General features: G+C 39.3%; 1 protein-coding gene across 1 annotated transcript in view; it reads left to right on the forward strand.

Moving 5' to 3' along the window:
- ARHGEF38 (Rho guanine nucleotide exchange factor 38) overlaps positions 1–19,546 on the forward strand; it is a 124,192-nt gene that overhangs the window by 34,683 nt on the left and 69,963 nt on the right. Inside the window, 2 exon segments of the mRNA XM_053700799.1 lie at positions 2,994–3,181; positions 14,317–14,440. Coding sequence (XP_053556774.1) covers positions 2,994–3,181; positions 14,317–14,440 — 312 coding nt within the window.

Consider the following 19,546-nt stretch of genomic DNA (forward strand, 5'->3'; position numbering starts at 1 on the left):
ATGCATGTTGTTGCCCCTGTGTTACTTGGTACTTATAGTAGTTACCTTGAACATATGGTAAAAAAGTCCAACGGTGCAGCATCAAAGACAAATGGGAGTAGAAGACAAATTTGAATTGATTCAGTAGCAGACAGACCCCTTTGAGAGCAGATGCGCTCTACAAAACTGGTGTATGTGACTTATGTCCACCGTTGCATAGAGACTAGAAGGATATTGTAGTCTGATCTCCATTTGTTATGTGTAAAAGATGGTATTTCTAAATGTATTGTAATCATTTTGTTCTTCTTTTACTGTTTTTTTTACTTATGTCCCTAAATGTGTAGACCTAAATGTAGGCATTACTTGTATTACTTGTAGTTGTATCAGTTGGGCACAAATGCATTTTCTGCTAACAATATACCATTTTTAATGTTGATGGTTTGTTATTTTAATTGCTCTCTTGGCAGAAAATATGTGAGCATAATGTCCGTTTAACTACACTTACATAGATGGGTGCTATAGAAATATTACTGTAGTATACATGAGATGCTGTACCAATGAGACCAACATTTTACATTTATACTCTAACAGAATGATTTATTATCATTATTATTACTATTATTACTATTATTAATAATAATAAATCATTATGTTAATTATTATTATTATAATTAATACTAATAATAATACATTCATAAAGCTTTAGAATGTTGCATAGCACTTAGACAATAGGTATAATGATAAAACAATTGTATAATATTTAGAAAAACACAGTAACATTGAATGTAAAGAGGTTGAAGTACAGAATGTGTGTAATGTTCTGCAGGATATCTGTGCTTCGATTATTAAAGATTTAAAAGGACAATAAGTCAAAATGAAACTTCCATGTAAGTTAATCAACTTTCTATTTTACTTTATTTGTCCAATATAATTAGTTCTCTTGATATTTTATGTAGCCTCAGGAGCAGCAATGCACTGCTAGGAGTCAGCTGTTGATTGGTGGCTACACATATATGTCGCTCTTTAGCTAGCTTACAGTTGTGCATTAATGCTCCTTCAACAAAGGATACCTAGAGAATAGTGTAAATTTGATAACATAAGTAAATTGGAAAGATGTTTTACATTGTTTGTTCTATCTGAATCACAAAAGAAAAATATTGGGTTTCATGTCCCTATGATAAGGAAGAAACTGAGCCAACATGTTAGGGAACAGAGGGAGGTTTATACATTTCGGGGGGGGGGGGAAAGAACCTTTGAAACTAAAGGTTTGAATCATATCTCAAGTAGGGGCTGATGGTTACAAACTTACCAGCATTATTTTGTAATATAGGTGCCTCTCCTTCACATCCAGAACCCTGTAGAGTCAGATAGCTCTCAAGCCTTTCTAAAATGATTTGATGGTCCTGCAGTACTAATGAGATCATTTAGATGATCTCACCAGAGCAGAGAGCTTAAGATCATTGAGTCCAGTGTGAGGCAAAAGTATTCAGTAGTGCAATACAAATAAAGTCCCGTAGACAGGAGTGTGAGAGGGTAATAAGAATAACAGGAGCAGATTTCAGGCAGGGCAGATAGGTGAACAGGGGAGATATGCTGCAAGAAGATATATGAGAGAGTGCAGTGTTTTTAAGGGCTTTATATGCATTTATGAAACATTAAAAAGTAAGCATTTGAAAGTTTGAGGTAGGCATTTTAGTATGAGATATATTGAGATAGTAAGAGTGTATATAGAATGAAGTACTGAATAGATGGAGAAAAGAGCACACCACAGGTACCTAATGGTGATGTGTAGAGTAAAAAATGTTAGGGAACTCGAACCAGCAGAATCCAAACAGAAAGCTATTATTATTATTGTTGTTATCATTTATTTGCATAGTGCCACAAAATTATGTAGTGATGAAGAAACACATGAGGTGCCAGCAAGTAATAAACAATAATATGATAATAAGCCAACCATGTGATAACTGCATTATGGGCCTCAGAAACTGATGATCTGTAGTCCAGGTAAGAGGTCTACTGTGCTGAAGGTTGCAGCAAGTGTGAATTAGTAGTGCAGAGTGACCTTTAGGCTTGTCTGCAAGTCATTTGTTAGTAGTCTCTGTAGAGTGCTGCAGACAACAGTCAGACTGTGGTTGGTTGGCTAGAGAATTTTATGATTGCAGTTGTTAAAGGGAAATTGTACACTAGATTTCTCTTTGTATAAATGTTTTGTAGGTGATCCATTTATATAGCCCATCTGAGGGTCTTTTTGTAAAAATGTATAGTTTTGCTTATTTTTAAATAACATTGTGCTGATTTTCATACTACTAACCAAGCCCCAAAGGTTTAGATGTATACTGATGTCTACAGACGCCTGCTTGCTTCTGTTTGTGTATTGGGTATTTTCATATGCGGGGGGTTTATGTCTGCTCCTAACGCTTTCTCAGCCCATTTCAGTGGGTGTCCCAGACTAACCTCATCAACAGTACTAAACTGGGAGCTTCTAAGTACATGTTTAAAAGGTTTTATACTGGATTTTCAGATCAGTATCTGTGCATATTCTTCTTTATAGTAGTGTCTATTGCATGCAGTTATACGAAAATTGGTGTATACTGTCCCTTTAAGTGTGTGTGCCCAAACCATTTAAACGTTTTGAGGCAGAGGCAAGGGTAAGTAGAGAGAAAGGACAGTATTTGAAGTGGAAAGATGGGTCAGATAAAGATTACTTCGGTATAGGTGTACCTAGTACTTTTTAAAGGACAATTACAACTTTTAATTTACAGTTTTATGCTAAAAATTAGTTCAATGCTAACTCATATAAGATTTACCAGGCGATACAAATTGTGAAAGAATAACTGCACTAGCTTTTTGTTGTGAATTTCAATATATTTTTCCATTTCAGTAATATTAATTAAAAAATCATGGCGACAAGTCTATGAGTAAAAAGTTATGGCTACATGAAAACTAAATAATGTGTTGTTTATTTTGGCGTGTTAAATGTTTTATTAATTAGTTTCTTCTTTTACTTAAAATAGAAAAGATGACACCAAATGCCATATTGTCAGCCCCTACATCCCCAACTCAAGATACTGAGGAACTGCAGAGGAAGAAGATGGAAAAGAGGTCAAAGATACTTGCAGAGCTGATACAGACGGAGAGGGACTATCTGAATGACTTAGAACTCTGTATTAGGGAGGTGGTCCAGCCACTTCAAAAACATCATGTAAGTCTACAACAGGTGTCTTGTTTTTATAAATTCAAATAAATAGTATTTATAGTTGTACGGTGATACATCAAGGTGTTATCTTCTAAATGGTGAAGTATTTGCCTTTATTTTGATGCAGTATTTGGATTTGACCATGCTTTTCCATATCCTACTGTGTGTGAATAAGCCTCACATTGACTTTAGTGAGGGATATTAACTTAGCATGCAATATGTTCAATTGCCCTGATTCCTTCACTGCTGATTATTCCAAAATCAAACTTCAGTTAATTTCCTATGAAGTGATGTCCACATCCAGGTAGCTACTGCTATACTGTATATCTGTCATGCTATTTTCAGCCACCTAGCTCACTTGATTGAGATTGTGGTCCTGTTGTGCACTCTACAGTAGATTAAAATCAATTGGTCCATCTCTTTAGTTATCTGCTAAAAAATATTGGGGCCTAGTTATCAAGCCGTCAACCTCAAATACGCTGGAATTCCGCAGCGTATTTGTGGCGAGGCTGATTCGCCTTAGTTATCAAAGGCTAGAGACTGGCAAAAGTAGAATTTTGTGACGTAAACTTCGATCAGCCGGACTCAGTCCGACACAGATCGATTCTTACGTCACTCCAGATGTTCCGCACACAAGTGCGGCACTATCTGACCACTTTTGCTAGTTATCAAAAAACTAGCAGGTACGCTCGCCACTTTTACGGCCCAGCGTACCTGGTTTTCAAACCGCCACCCTGGAGGCGGCGGATCCCATAGGAATCAATGGGAGTCTGACCATAGCGAAAGTACAAGTTCGCTGCTGCCAGACATCCCATTGATTCCTATGGGAGCTGTCTACACCTAACACCCTAACATGTACCCCGAGTCTAAACACCCCTAATCTGTCCCCCCTACACCACCGCAACTAAATAAATTTATTACCCCCTAAACCGCCGCTCCCGGAGCCCACCGCAAGCTACTCTATACATATTAACCCCTAAACCGCCGCTCCCGGAGCCCACCGCAACTATAATAAATGTATTAACCCCTAAACCGCCGCTCCCGGAGCCCACCGCCACCTACATTATACCTATTAACCCCTATCCTGCCCCCCTATAGCGTTGCCCTCTATAATAAAGTTATTAACCCCTATCCTGCTGATCCCGCACCTCGCCGCAACTAAATAAATAGTTTAACCCCTAAACCACCGCTCCAGGACCCTGCCGCAACCTATATTAAATTTATTAACCCCTAATCTGCCCCCCCTACACCGTCGCCACCTATAATAAATTTATTAACCCCTATCCTGCCCCCCACTACACCGCCGCCACTGTAATAAATTTATTAACCCCTAAACCTAAGTCTAACACTAACCCTAACACCCCCCTAACTTAAATATTAATTAAATAAATCTAAATAATATTTCTATTATGAACTAAATTAATCCTATTTAAAACTAAATGCTTACCTTTAAAATAAACCCTAATATAGCTACAATATAAATAATAATTATATTGTAGCTATCTTAGGATTTATTTTTATTTTACAGGCAACTTTCAATTTATTTTAACTAGGTACAATAGCTATTAAATAGTTATTAACTATTTAATAGCTACCTAGCTAAAATAAAGAGAAATTTACCTGTAACCTAAGTTACAATTACACCTAACACTACACTATACTTAAATAAATTATTCCTATTTAAAACTAAATACTTACCTGTAAAATAAACCCTAATATAGCTACAATATAAATAATATTTATATTGTAGCTATCTTAGGATTTATATTTATTTTACAGGTAACTTTGTATTTATTTTAGCTAGTTAGAATAGTTATTAAATAGTTATTAACTATTTAATAACTACCTAGCTAAAAGAAATACAAAATTACCTGTAAAATAAATCCTAACCTAAGTTGCAATTAAACCTACAACTACACTATCATTAAATAAATTAACTACAAATAACTACAATTAAATACAATTACATAAACTAACTAAAGTACAAAAAATAAAAAAAGCTAAGTTACAAAAAATAAAAAAAATAAGTTACAAACATTTTAAAAATATTACAACAATTTTAAGCTACTTACACCTAATCTAAGCCCCCTAATAAAATAACAAACCCCCCCAAAATAAAAAAAATGCCCTACCCTATTCTAAATTAAAAAAGTTCAAAGCTCTTTTACCTTACCAGCCCTTAAAAGGGCCATTTGTGGGGCATGCCCCAAAGAATTCAGCTCTTTTGCCTGTAAAAGAAAAATACAACCCCCCCAACATTAAAACCCACCACCCACATACCCCTAATCTAACCCAAACCCCCCTTAAAATAACCTAACACTAATCCCCTGAAGATCATCCTACCTTGTCTTCACTCAGCCGAGCAGCGATGGAACCGAAGAGGACATCCGGAGCGGCAGAAGTGATCATCCAAGGGGAGCTGAAGAAATCTTCCATCCGATGAAGTGATCCTCCAAGCGGCGCTAAAGAAGTCTTCCATCCGGGCGATGTCATCTTCCAAGAGGCGCTGAAGAAGTCTTCTATCCGGGCGATGTCATCTTCCAAGCCGGGTCTTCAATCTTCATCCCGCCGACGCGGAACATCCTTCTTTACCGACGGACTAACGACGAATGAAGGCTCCTTTAAGGGACGTCATCCAAGATGGCGTCCCTTCAATTCCGATTGGCTGATAGGATTCTATCAGCCAATCGGAATTAAGCTAGGAAAAATCTGATTGGCTGATTGAATCAGCCAATCAGATTCAAGTTCAATCCGATTGGCTGATCCAATCAGCCAATCAGAATGAGCTCGCATTCTATTGGCTGATCGAAACAGCCAATAGAATGCGAGCTCAATCTGATTGGCTGATTGGATCAGCCAATCGGATTGAACTTGAATCTGATTGGCTGATTCAATCAGCCAATCAGATTTTTCCTACCTTAATTCCGATTGGCTGATAGGATTGAAGGGACGCCATCTTGGATGACATCCCTTAAAGGAGCCTTCATTCGTCGGTAGTCCATCGGTAAAGAAGGATGTTCCGCGTCGGCGGGATGAAGATTGAAGACCCGGCTTGGAAGATGACATTGCCCGGATAGAAGACTTCTTCAGCGCCTCTTGGAAGATGACATCGCCCGGATGGAAGACTTCTTTAGCGCTGCTTGGAGGATCACTTCATCTGCCGCTCCGGATGTCCTCTTCGGTTCCATCGCTGCTCGGCTGAGTGAAGACAAGGTAGGATGATCTTCAGGGGATTAGTGTTAGGTTATTTTAAGGGGGGTTTGGGTTAGATTAGGGGTATGTGGGTGGTGGGTTTTAATGTTGGGGGGGTTGTATTTTTCTTTTACAGGCAAAAGAGCTGAATTCTTTGGGGCATGCCCCACAAATGGCCCTTTTAAGGGCTGGTAAGGTAAAAGAGCTTTGAACTTTTTTAATTTAGAATAGGGTAGGGCATTTTTTTTATTTTGGGGGGGTTTGTTATTTTATTAGGGGGCTTAGATTAGGTGTAAGTAGCTTAAAATTGTTGTAATATTTTTAAAATGTTTGTAACTTATTTTTTTTATTTTTTGTAACTTAGCTTTTTTTATTTTTTGTACTTTACTTAGTTTATGTAATTGTATTTAATTGTAGTTATTTGTAGTTAATTTATTTAATGATAGTGTAGTGTTAGGTTTAATTGTAACTTAGGTTAGGATTTATTTTACAGGTAATTTTGTATTTCTTTTAGCTAGGTAGTTATTAAATAGTTAATAACTATTTAATAACTATTCTAACTAGCTAAAATAAATACAAAGTTACCTGTAAAATAAATATAAATCCTAAGATAGCTACAATATAAAACAGAATTTATGCTTACCTGTGGACCGGACGGTGTGTCCGGTCCACGGCGTCATCCTTACTTGTGGGATATCTCTTCTCCAACAGGAAATGGCAAAGAGTCCCAGCAAAGCTGGCCATATAGTCCCTCCTAGGCTCCGCCCACCCCAGTCATTCGACCGACGGACAGGAGGAAATATATATGGGAGAAACCATATGGTACCGTGGTGACTGTAGTTAGAAAAAATAATTCATCAGACCTGATTAAAAAACCAGGGCAGGCCGTGGACCGGACACACCGTTGGAGAAAGTAATTTATCAGGTAAGCATAAATTCTGTTTTCTCCAACATTGGTGTGTCCGGTCCACGGCGTCATCCTTACTTGTGGGAACCAATACCAAAGCTTTAGGACACGGATGAAGGGAGGGAGCAAATCAGGTTACCTAAACGGAAGGCACCACAGCTTGCAAAACCTTTCTCCCAAAAATAGCCTCAGAAGAAGCAAAAGTATCAAATTTGTAAAATTTGGCAAAAGTGTGCAGTGAAGACCAAGTCGCTGCCTTACATATCTGGTCAACAGAAGCCTCGTTCTTGAAGGCCCATGTGGAAGCCACAGCCCTAGTGGAGTGAGCTGTGATTCTTTCAGGAGGATGATGCTTTTAAGCCAAAAGGAAAGAGAGGTAGAAGTCGCTTTTTGACCTCTCCTTTTACCAGAATAAACAACAAACAAGGAAGATGTTTGTCTGAAATCTTTTGTAGCCTCTAAATAGAATTTTAGAGCACGGACTACGTCCAAATTGTGTAACAAACGTTCCTTCTTTGAAACTGGATTCGGACATAAAGAAGGTACAACTATCTCCTGGTTAATATTTTTGTTAGAAACAACCTTAGGAAAAAAACCAGGCTTAGTACGCAAAACCACCTTATCTGCATGGAACACCAGATAGGGCGGAGAACACTGCAGAGCAGATAACTCTGAAACTCTTCTAGCAGAAGAAATTGCAACCAAAAACAAAACTTTCCAAGATAGTAACTTAATATCTATGGAATGTAAATGTTCAAACGGAACCCCTTGAAGAACTGAAAGAACTAGATTTAGACTCCAGGGAGGAGTCAAAGGTCTGTAAACAGGCTTGATCCTAACCAGAGCCTGAACAAATGCTTGAACATCTGGCACAGCTGCCTGTCTTTTGTGTAGTAAGACAGATAAAGCAGAGATCTGTCCCTTTAGAGAACTTGCAGATAATCCTTTCTCCAAACCTTCTTGTAGAAAGGAGAGAATCTTAGGAATTTTTATCTTATTCCATGGGAATCCTTTGGATTCACACCAACAGATATATCTTTTCCATATTTAAACACCAAAAAACTCTTAACCATCTCCGTGGAGATGTTGCCTGTGCAACGGCAAAGAGAATGACTGGGGTGGGCGGAGCCTAGGAGGGACTATATGGCCAGCTTTGCTGGGACTCTTTGCCATTTCCTGTTGGGGAAGAGATATCCCACAAGTAAGGATGACGCCGTGGACCGGACACACCAATGTTGGAGAAATATTATTTATATTGTAGCTATATTAGGGTTTATTTTACAGGTAAGTATTATATTTTAAATAGGAATAATTTATTTAAGTATAGTGTAGTGTTAGGTGTAATTGTAACTTAGGTTAGTTTTTAGTTTACAGGTAAATTTCTCTTTATTTTAGCTAGGTAGCTATTAAATAGTTAATAACTATTTAATAGCTGTTGTACCTAGTTAAAATAAATTGAAAGTTGCCTGTAAAATAAAAATAAATCCTAAGATAGCTACAATATAATTATTATTTATATTGTAGCTATATTAGGGTTTATTTTAAAGGTAAGTATTTAGTTTTAAATAGGATTAATTTAGTTCATAATAGAAATATTATTTAGATTTATTTAATTAATATTTAAGTTAGGGGGGTGTTAGGGTTAGTGTTAGACTTAGGTTTAGGGGTTAATAAATTTATTACAGTGGCGGCGGTGTAGTGGGGGGCAGGATAGGGGTTAATAAATTTATTATAGGTGGCGACGGTGTAGGGGGGGCAGATTAGGGGTTAATAAATTTAATATAGGTTGCGGCAGGGTCCTGGAGCGGTGGTTTAGGGGTTAAACTATTTATTTAGTTGCGGCGAGGTGCGGGATCAGCAGGATAGGGGTTAATAACTTTATTATAGAGGGCGACGGTATAGGGGGGGCAGGATAGGGGTTAATAGGTATAATGTAGGTGGCAGCGGTGTCCGGGAGTGGCAGTTTAGGGGTTAATACATTTATCAGAGTTGCGACAGGGTCTAGGAGCGGCGGTTTAGGGGTTAATACATTTATTAGAGTTGCGGCAGGGTCCAGGAGCGGCGGTTTAGGTGTTAATAACTTTATTTAGTTGCGGGGGGCTCCGGGGGCGCCGGTATAGGGGGTAGAACAGTGTAGTTTAGTGTGAGTGCTTAGTGACAGGCTAGCAATAAAGCTGGGAAAAAGCTGAAGAGCAGCGAGATCGGATGAGTGATAACTCTCACAATCCGCTGCTCATCGCCCCGTACTTGGTGCGCGGCTTTTTGACAGCTTTATTTGATAACTTAGGCGAAATTTTTCAGGTCCGCGGCGGCGATGTGAGGCGAGCTTAGGCGGGCGTATTGGGCCGGCGAAGGCAGGAAAGTTGACACGTTGATAACTACCCCCCATTGTGTTCTATTTTACTACTGACAATATTCAGCCAAGTGTATACAGAGTATAAATTCGTGCTCCAGTATTTGTTGATTTCAATATTATTTTATTTGTTAGATCAGTTATGTGTTGGAAATTTCTTTTATATCGTTCGCCGTTTATTTTTTACAGTTGGTGTGAGTGTAAATAATCACTCTCCATATTCAAATGTTTAACAAATAGACGGCTAGATTACGAGTTGTGCGTTAAGGTAAAAAAGCAACGTTAAGTGGTCCTAATGCTGCTTTTTTACGCCCGCAGGTATAACTAGTCTTGAAGGTTTAGGTGTACCGCACGCTTCTTTGGCCTTGCCGCAAAACGACTTACGTAAACTTCGTAAAGTCTTTTTTCTATGGGAATTCCATAGCGCTGATATTACGAGTCTGTCCTGGGAGGCCAAAAAGTGAGCGGTACACCCTACCCTGTCAAGAGTCCTAACGCATTTAAAAGTCAGTAGTTAAGAGTTTTATGGTACAACGCCATAGCATAAAACTCATAACTAAAGTGCTAAAATGTACACTAACACCCATAAACTACCTATTAACCCCTAAACCGAGGCCCTCCCGCATCGCAAACACTATAATAAAAATTTTAACCCCTAATCTGCCGCTCCGGACACTGCCGCCACCTACATTATATTTATGAACCCCTAATCTGCTGCCCCCAACATTGCTGACACCTAAATTATATTTATTAACCCCTAATCTGCCGCCCCCAATGTCGCAGCCACCTCCCTACACTTATTAACCCCTAATCTGCCGCCCCCAACATCACCGCCACTATAATAAACATATTAACCCCTAAACCCCCACACTCCCGCCTCGCAAACATTAGTTAAATATTATTAACCCCTAATCTGCCGTCCCTAACATCGCCACCACCTACCTACATTTATTAACCCCTAATCTGCCGCCCTCAAAGTCGTTGCCACTATATTAAAGTTATTAACCCCTAAACCTAACACCCCTAACTTAAATATAATTTAAATAAATCGAAATAAATATTACTATCATTAACTAAATTATTCCTATTTAAAACTAAATACTTACCTGTAAAATAAACCCTAAGATAGCTACACTATAACTAATAGTTACATTGTAGCTAGTTTAGGATTTATTTTTATTTTACAGGCAAGTTTGTATTTATTTTAACTAGGTAGAATAGTTTTTAACTATTTAATAACTACCTAGTTAAAATAAAGACAAATTTACCTGTAAAATAAAATCTAACCTAAGTTACACTACCACCTAACACTACACTATAATTAAATAAATTAACTAAATTAAATAAAATTGCCTAAATTAAATTAGCTAAAGTACAAAAAAAAACAAAAACTAAATTACAGAAAATAATAAACAAGTTACAGAAATTTAAACTAATTACACCTAATCTAATAGCCCTATTAAAATAAAAAAGCCCCCCCAAAATAAAAAAACCTTACCCTAAACTAAACTACCAATAGCCCTTAAAAGGGCCTTTTGCGGGGCATTGCCCCAAAGTAATCAGCTCTTTTACCTGTAAAAAAAAAAATACAAACAACCCCCCCAACAGTAAAACCCACCACCCACACAACCAACCCCCCAAATAAAATACTAGCTAAAAAAAACTAAGCTCCCCATTGCCCTGAAAAGGGCATTTGGATGGGCATTGCTCTTAAAAGGGCAGTTAGCTCTTTTGCCGCCCAAACCCTAATATAAAAAATAAAACCTACCCAATACACCCTTAAAAAAACCTAACACTAACCCCCTGAAGATCGACTTACTGGGAGACGTCTTCATCCAACCCGGGCAAAGTGGTCCTCCAGACGGGCAGAAGTCTTCATCCAAGCCGGGCAAAGTGGTCCTCCAGACGGGCAGAAGTCTTCATCCAGACTGCATCTTCTATCTTCATCCATCCAGCGCGGAGCATCCTCTATCTTCAAGACATCCAACGCGGAGCATCCTCTTCATCTGTTCCAATCAGCCAATAGAATGCGAGCTCAATCCTATTGGCTGATTGGATCAGCGAATAGGATTGAACTTCAATCCTATTGGCTGATTGCATCAGCCATTAGGATTTTTCTACCTTAATTCCGATTGGCTGATAGAATTCTATCAGCCAATCAGAATCTAAGGGACGCCATCTTGGATGACGTCACTTAAAGGTACCTTCATTCTGTTTTAGTCGTCAGATGAAGAGGATGCTCCGTGTCGGATGTCTTGAAGATGGACCCGCTCCGCACCGAATGGATGAAGATAGAAGATGCCGTCCGGATGAAGACTTCTGCCCGTCTGGACGACCACTTCGCCTGGCTTGGATGAAGACTTCTGCCCGTCTGGAGGACCACTTCGCCCGGCTTGGATGAAAACGTCTCCCGGTCAGTTGATCTTCAGGGGGTTAGTGTTAGGTTTTTTTAAGGGTGTATTGGGTGGGTTTTATTTTTTAGATTAGGGTTTGGGCGGCAAAAGAGCTAACTGCCCTTTTAAGGGCAATGCCTATCCAAATGCCCTTTTCAGGGCAATTGGGAGCTTAGGTTTTTTTAGCTAGTATTTTATTTGGGGGGTTGGTTGTGTGGGTGGTGGGTTTTACTGTTGGGGGGTTGTTTGTATTTTGTTTTATAGGTACAAGAGCTGATTACTTTGGGGCAATGCCCCGCAAAAGGCCATTTTAAGGGCTATTGGTAGTTTAGTTTAGGCTAGGGTTTTTTTTATTTTGGGGGGCTTTTTTATTTTTGTAGGGCTCTTAGATTAGGTGTAATTTGTTTACATTTCTGTAATTTGTTTATTATTTTCTGTAATTTAGTGTTTGTTTGTTTTTTGTACTTTAGCTAATTTAATTTAATTTAGGTAATTGTATTTAATTTAGTTAATTTATTTAATTATAGTGTAGAGTTAGGTGTTAGTGTAACTTAGGTTTTATTTTACAGGTAAATTTGTCTTTATTTTAACTAGGTAGTTATTAAATAGTTAATAACTATTTAATAACTATTCTACCTAGTTAAAATAAATACAAACTTGCCTGTAAAATAAAAATAAATCCTAAGGTAGCTACAATGTAACTATTAGTTATATTGTAGCTATCTTAGGGTTTATTTTATAGGTAAGTATTTAATTTTAACAGTGAAAGGACAGCGCCACTTCAGCAGAGAGGGTGTGTGAAGCACAGAACCAATTCGGGCAGAGATCGTCACGAGACAAGCAAACACCGCCTTCATCAACGGCGTGTGTACAGCATATTCACGATTAGCAGGGTGCCAGCCAAAAAGAGAACCGAGCAGGCTCAAGAGGTCACAAGGTAGTAGAAGCAAAAGGCAGCACACCAAAGATCCTTAAAATGAAAATCCTTTATTCTTCTCTTTAAAAACGTGAATACACACACAGCATAGCTATGGTAGGAGGAGGCGGGTCCTGAAATGTTTCGTGCCCAACAGCACTTAATCATAGGATAACCCGACACTGAGATAGCACACCCTCTTAAAGTAAACTGTGGCCAATCAGCTCACATGAACATTTGTCTCCCAGGAAACATAAGGTATGTGCTATAAGAGTGTTAGACACATATATAAAAGAGTAATGTTAAAACAAAATTGAAAGAAACAAAATCATCATACTTCTTACACCAGTACATATATTGTATCAAATACAACATATTAGCCTCAACAAAATGGAAAAACATAAATAAATTATAATGTGACGTTATATCATATGCAAACGTTAGATACATTTTATATGCAAATGCAAATTTGAATTTAACTCGTCACATCAACTAAATGGTCACATCTACTATCATAGAAAAAATCTATTATTTTATTTATATCCTAGATTATATGGACAATAATTAAATATGGGGTTAATATGTTTATTATAGTGGTGGCGACATTGGGGGCGGCAGATTAGGGGTTCATAACTATAATGTAGGTGGCGGCAGTGTCCAGAGTGGCAGATTAGGGGTTAATAATTATAATGTAGATGTCGGCGATGTTCGGGGGCGGCAGATTAGGGGTTAATAAGTGTAAGATTAGGGGTGTTTAGACTCGGGGTTCATGTTAGGGTGTTAGGTGTAAACATAAATTTTATTTCCCCAGAGGAATAAATGGGGCTGTGTTAAGGAGTTTTACTCTGCTTTTTTGCAGGTGTTAGACTTTTTTTCAGCCGGCTCTCCCCGTTGATTCCTATGGGAAAATCGTGCATGGAGTGCGGTAATGAGCAAAATTTTGCTCAACACTCACTTCTTGTCTTTTACCAACGGGTTTGTGAAAACTCGTAATACCAGCGCTGCATGTAAGTGAGCGGTGAGGGAAAACTGCTCGTTAGCACCTCACAGCCTCTAACGCAAAACTTGTAATTTAGGTGAAAGTTTGGTTAATTTGTTTACAATGTTGTCAAAGTATTTATTCACAAAATATTTTATGATATATAAAAGGTTATATTAATTAAGATGATATATTTTCCCCAAGAGCAAGAATACTGTGTAAAATGCATAAAACTTGACCAAATATGCAGTCTTACTCTAGAAATGTAGTGAAAGCCCCTAATCTATCTAAAGAGCTTAATGCATCTAGTCCACCGATCTTCATAAACCATTAGTTTAGTACATTATCCTGCTCCATACTAGATGCGTTACTCATACACATATTTGGTTATGTTTCACCAGTCAGAGCGATTTGATGTGGATGTCTTGTTTAGCAACATCGAGTCTGTCTGCCAGATATCAGCCAAGCTTGTGTCACTGCTAGAAGAAGCCACAACAGATGTGGATCCAGAGCATCAAGTAATAGGTATATTAAATGGATATTAAAGTGATGGTAAACAATGTTCCTGCTACTAACCATTTAAACAATCTCTTTTTTTTTTTTTTTAATGTTTAATTCATTATTTTTTAGGGCACAAAAATGAAATTGAAACCTATCCTTACACACTTTTAATATGTTTATCAGTGTGTGTCCCCCCCCCCCACTAAACTGACTTTTTTTTAAATGTCTAACATTTTATATACAGTATATAGCCAATTAAAATATGTGCCCTATGGCACTACACAATAAAAAAAAACATTTGCAGAGCACGCATTCCTGTCTGTTTTTGTTTTTAATTTAAAAGAGAATTGTTTAAATGTATGTTAACTTGACACTAATATTGTAATATGGACAATTCTTGCTAATGTTCACTGGCTGTTAGGTACTTCCTGCAAATTCTTATTGGCTGATAGGCACTTCCTGATCATTCTCATTGACCAATTGGTACTTAGCAGCTAATCCTTATTTGTCTGACCACGAGCAGACTTAGCAGGAAGTATACAACTGATTTTCAATTGAAATTTAATCATTATGGTCTTTTATAGCAAAGATAGAGAACGATTGAGTGAAGTGTTACTTTAAGAACCAAATTATTTCCAGAGCAAGCCAAGCAGAGTAACTAAGTATTTTTTGTTGTGATGTCAAATAGATTTTTTATCATTTTTGAACATTTCCTCCTCTAAGGGAGCTCACATTTACTGAAAAATAAAATCTAGAGAAAAATACATTTTTGATCGCAGATAGGAAGTAATTTGTCTGTTACCAGCTTCTTGAATTCTCACAACAACCTTATATATATGTCTGTAAGCCCCATGGCGTGCTTGCTGTTAGGGCTGATTTAATATCCCAATGGAGATGAATGGTGGAGGATGAGTCATGTGCTAATGACAGGCAACCACCTGGGTGTACTTTTATGCCCAGTGTCTGAGCAAATACCTGAAGATTTTTAAATGTTTTCCACTAGTCAACAAGTATCTTCAGTCAAATAAGGAAAGAGTAAAAAACATTTTCCTAATTTTCACTTATACCAAGAAACAAGAGAAAAAGTAAAACACAAAACTATGTACTGTCATACTCATTTTTAAACTTGTCTAAGAAAATCATGACTATGAATTCTACAATTCACCATATACACCTCAAACGTAACATCCGGGCAATCCCAAAAGGAGACTGTAGTCAACTTATTTTTCTTTGTTTCATCTAAAAGAGGGTGTCATGAGATGCAGGACACAGCATAGAAGGTACAACACTATTTTATTGCAGAGCATAGAAGTATACAGAACGCACAAAACATTAGACTTAACTGCGAAATAGACTATAATGGCTATAAGCCACGCCCCCATCTGGTGACATCACACTCCCACTCTCATCACATCGTCCCCTTTTTCAAAGGATAAAGCATACTTTTTTAGAGTACAACAAATAACAAGGTATACAAGAAGCATCCAAAAATTGTTTTGTTTAGTGTACAACAAATAACAAGTTATAAGAGAATATATATGAACAACAAGAAATTCATTCCTGTCTTGCCCATTCTTCTGGTCACTGCTCTAACTACAGTGCTAATCCCGGTAGCAGGCTGGAGGTTTCAAAACTCTTCCACTTGACGTCATTTTACATGAACTGTCCTCTGATATAGAAGAAGGTGATTGAGAGTCTGCTGGAAGCAAACAAGTATCCCCGCTGTAGTCTTGTTGAGGGGAAGCTACCCCTCTTAAAACAAGGGATCCCACTGGCTGTAGCTCTGAGGCATCCAGTCCCAAACTCTCAGATACTGGCTGAAGATGTCTAGTATTTCGACGTGTGACTGTCCCTCCTTCAGTAAGGACTACATAAGACCTTGGTTCTGGAGAGTGTCCTATTATGGTAGCAGGAATCTTCCATTTCTTCTCATCATCCAGTTGAACTCTGACATTTTGGCCCACATTCAGCTCCTGCAAAGGACTCACAAAGTGTTTTCTGTCGAAGAAGAATCGGTAGCCCCTTTTCGCCTCTTCATCCCTTCTAAGGACCTCATCCCGTTGAATAGAGGGGGCTGACTGGAAGACACCCACAGAGGTTAAAGTAGTGTGGATTTGACGTCCTAGCATCAACTGTGCTGGGCTAAAACCTGCGTCTTGGATGGGAGTCTCCCTATAGGCCTAGGTACAGATCAGATTGCTTCAGATTGAACTTCGTTGTTTGAACTGCCCTTTCAGCCATTCCATTGGCCTGCGGGTAATGCCGACTTGACGTAAAATGGATGAAATCATATTCACTGCTGAAAGAAGTGAACTACATGAAAGCACACTGCATTCCGTTATAACTCACTAGCTCCATCGGTATGCCCCATCGGTCAAACAAGCTTTGAGAGGAGTGATAATGGCCAGACTGGTGGTCTCATTCAGGGGTGCAATCTCCAAATACCTGGAATAGTAGTCGATCACAACCAGGTACTTCTTCCCATGAAGTTCACACAAATCTGCGGCTATCTTCTGCCACGAGCCTGCAGGCAGCGGGGTAAAAATTAAGGGCTCTCTTCTCTGAGTAGGCCAGTGTTCCCGGCAAAAGGCACATTTTGACATGTGGCTTGCAATATCGGTACTAATCCCAGGCCACCATACCGCCATAGCTGCCCTTCCTCTGCACTTTGTAATGCCCAAGTGACCATCAGGAATCCTGCTTAACATCTCCTGCAGCATGCTAACAGGAATGACAATGAGGTCTTGGAACAGCACTAAACCATACAGCTCTGTGAGCTGTGACCTCTCTGACTGGTAAGAACTCAAAGACATCCAGGCTGCCCGGCTCTCGGGCCAACCTTTTTATATGAATTTAATAACTTCTTGAAGATCTGTATCTAAACGTGTCTCCTTTCTTATTTGCTCTAGCTTCCTTGACGAGATGGATTTCGATGCCAGAACTGAATCCACATACACTTTCACATCTGATTCCGTTGAAGATTCTTCAGCAGCAGCCAGTGGGAGCCTGGAAAGTGTATCTGCCACAACCAGTCGTTTCCCCGGCACATGCACTGCCTGAACATTGAACCTGAGCAGCCTCATCAGAATTCTCTGGCATCTTAGGGGTGTCTTGTCAATATCATAAGAATTGATTAGAGGGACTAGTGGTTTATGGTCAGTTTCAAGACTAAACTTCTCTAAACCCACTAGGTAAAGCTGGAAGCGCTCACAGGCCCAAAATGCAGCCAGACACTCTTTCTTCATTTTGGTGTATTTTGATTCGGCAGCCGTAAGTGTTTGGAAAAAGTAGGCAATGGGCTGTAGTTTGTTCTCATTCAGCTGCAAGAGGACGACCGCTAGCTCATAACTGCTCGCATCAGCACTAACCACGGTCTTTTTAGAAGGGTCGTAGAACCCCAACACTGGGGCAGACCCCAGTATGGACTTCATCTGTATAAAAGCTTCTTCCTGTCGAGGTCCCCAGACCCAGGCAACCTCTTTCTTCAACAACTCAGTGATAGGGTGGAGTACTGTGGATCAATCTGGTAGGAACCTGCCCACATAATTCACAAGACCCAATATTTGTCTAAGATTGTGTACATCAGAAGGACTTTTCATCTGTTCAAAAGGCAAGAATTTTATCAGGGTCCGACTTGATGCCATCTCCATTGATGATATGCCCAAAATAACATAACTCAGATTTTCCAAAATGGCATTTCTTGGTCTCTCTAATGCTCTGAAGCACACAGCTCAATCGCTGATAATGTTCTTCCAGTGTAGACCCATACACAAAAATGTCATCCATGACTACTGCCATGCCCTCGTGGTCCATTAAGAGGGAACTCATCTCTCTTTGAAAGATTTCAGGAGCAGAGGATATCCCGAAGGGGAGTCTGCAGAAGCAAAACCGATCTACCGGTGTAATTAAGGTAGTCAGTTTGCAGGCACTTTGGGTCTAGAGGTATCTGCCAGAAGCCACAGGAAACATCCATTGTAGAGAAGAACTTCACCCCAGCCAGTTTCGGAGCTATGTGTTCAAGTGTTGGCAGCAGGTATCTCTCTCTTTTCACCGCCTCATTCAGCCGTTTCAAGTCTACGCAGATGCGTACCTTCCTGTTCTTCTTCGCAAGGGGCACAATGGGGGCACACCAGTCAGTTGCTTCGACAATGTCTTCAATAACTCCCATATTCTTCATTCGCAGAAGTTCCTTCTCCACTTGAGGAATGAGCGGAAATTGAATTCTACGAGGAGTAGTAATGCTGTATGGAACTGCACCAACTTTAAGTAATATTTGGACTTCGGTTACAATTTAGCAGGCCCAATTCACCAAACATGTCTTAAGTAATCTAATTTACTCTGGTAACAAGACCCAAACCACAGGCAGCTTTCATGATCAATAGGTTAACACACTGATCTCTGATTACATGTACCCACATGGTGAATTTCCTCTGCTTGTACTCACAGCTGGCAAGAAATTTCCCCGCACAATCGATGCGGCCACCAGGACTATGAACTTTCGTTGTGACTTTCGCCAGCTGCGGCTGTCAAGGCAGTTTTATGAATGCTACAAGGGACATAACAGTGATGTATACTCCTGTGTCAATCTTGAAGGCAACCTTGGCTCCCATTACAGTAAGGGTAACCCGCCAATCTTCATCTGAACCAGACCATTCAACAACAGACCCTACAAAGGACACTTCTTGAGCCTCCTGGTCACTATCCACCTGCATCTCCTTAATGGACTCAGTTTTACACACCACGTAAAAATGGCTCATCTGGTTACACTTTCTACATCTTTTAACTTTAGCTGGGCATATGACATTCTGATCATGGGTACGGTTACACCACATGCAGCTAGCCTGCTGAACCCATCCGCTTCTGGGCCTATATGTTGCCCTTGGTCTACCGCTCACATTGTGCCTTTCACCTGCATCTCTCCTGAACTGCTGCACTTCATCCACAATACTTTCAGACCTCATGTCAGCACTTTGCTTTTTCACCAGTTCACTCTGGCGGGCCATCCTAATAGCCCCATCTAACGTCAATTCAGCCTCCAACTGTAGCTTCAGTGAGACCTCAGCATCTGCAATTCCTATAACTATTCTGTCTCTAATTTGCTCTTCTTTAGCAACACCAAACCCACAGAAT

The sequence above is a fragment of the Bombina bombina genome, chromosome 2, assembly GCF_027579735.1.
Source record: "Bombina bombina isolate aBomBom1 chromosome 2, aBomBom1.pri, whole genome shotgun sequence".
Taxonomy (NCBI): Eukaryota; Metazoa; Chordata; class Amphibia; order Anura; family Bombinatoridae; genus Bombina; species Bombina bombina.